Here is a 764-nt window from a genome sequence, read left to right on the forward strand (position 1 = left end):
ATGTGCTTGATTTGGGAGGAAATTAGATGGAAGAGAACCGTGATCCTCTTGAGTTCTGAAAAATATGGGTCCTGAGATACCACAAAGCACCTACTGCAGCTAAGCACGGAGCCTTCTTGGAAAGTATCAATGAAGTAATGTCAAGACTGATGGTGTGAACATCCTAAAAATACTTGCTTATGCTTTAGCATTTGGTGAAAATACTGAAATTAAACTTCGGACAAATAGTTTATTCAGCCTAGAACTGAAGCAAAATGTAATCACCACTTTTTACAGATGTATTTTCTAAAAACTCAGTAATTGTGGGCTAGTTTTGTAATGACAATGCTTTGCTGAAAATCAGATGTTGAAATGAGTGACCTGAATGATAATACTGTTCTTATATACCTGAGAATTAAATTCAAATACCAATTATTTTTGAGAAACAACATTAAAAATAATAAGGGACAGGGGGGAAGTCAGCAGCGTAGCCCCACTTTGAACTTCTCATGCCATTAGTAATTAACACTGCTGATTTTGATCTTTTCTGCCCATCAAAAACACGACGACGCTGTCTTGGGAACAGCGTCTCTGCTGGCTCGGCGGCAGGCAGGCACTCCTGTGGACTAGGCCTGGTCTACCTGCAATACTTATTTCCCTTCAAAGGCGGCCTGAGGATTAGCATCTTCTCGTTCCTTTGTTCAAGAGCCGACCTATCTCACCCTTTCCTTTTAAGATCCCCCGCGCTGCCGGCGCCGCGGCCGCTCAGCGGGTGACTCGCTGCC

General features: G+C 42.9%; 1 protein-coding gene across 1 annotated transcript in view; it reads left to right on the plus strand.

Annotated features, from left to right (window-relative positions):
* The window catches only part of LOC104282256 (G protein-activated inward rectifier potassium channel 1-like), an 11,285-nt gene continuing 10,521 nt past the window's right edge, over positions 1-764 (plus strand). Inside the window, 1 exon segment of the mRNA XM_009880372.1 lies at positions 1-55. Within this exon segment, the coding sequence (XP_009878674.1) occupies positions 1-55 (55 nt within the window).

Source organism: Charadrius vociferus, unplaced genomic scaffold (assembly GCF_000708025.1).
Source record: "Charadrius vociferus isolate BGI_N301 unplaced genomic scaffold, ASM70802v2 scaffold730, whole genome shotgun sequence".
Classification (NCBI taxonomy): Eukaryota; Metazoa; Chordata; class Aves; order Charadriiformes; family Charadriidae; genus Charadrius; species Charadrius vociferus.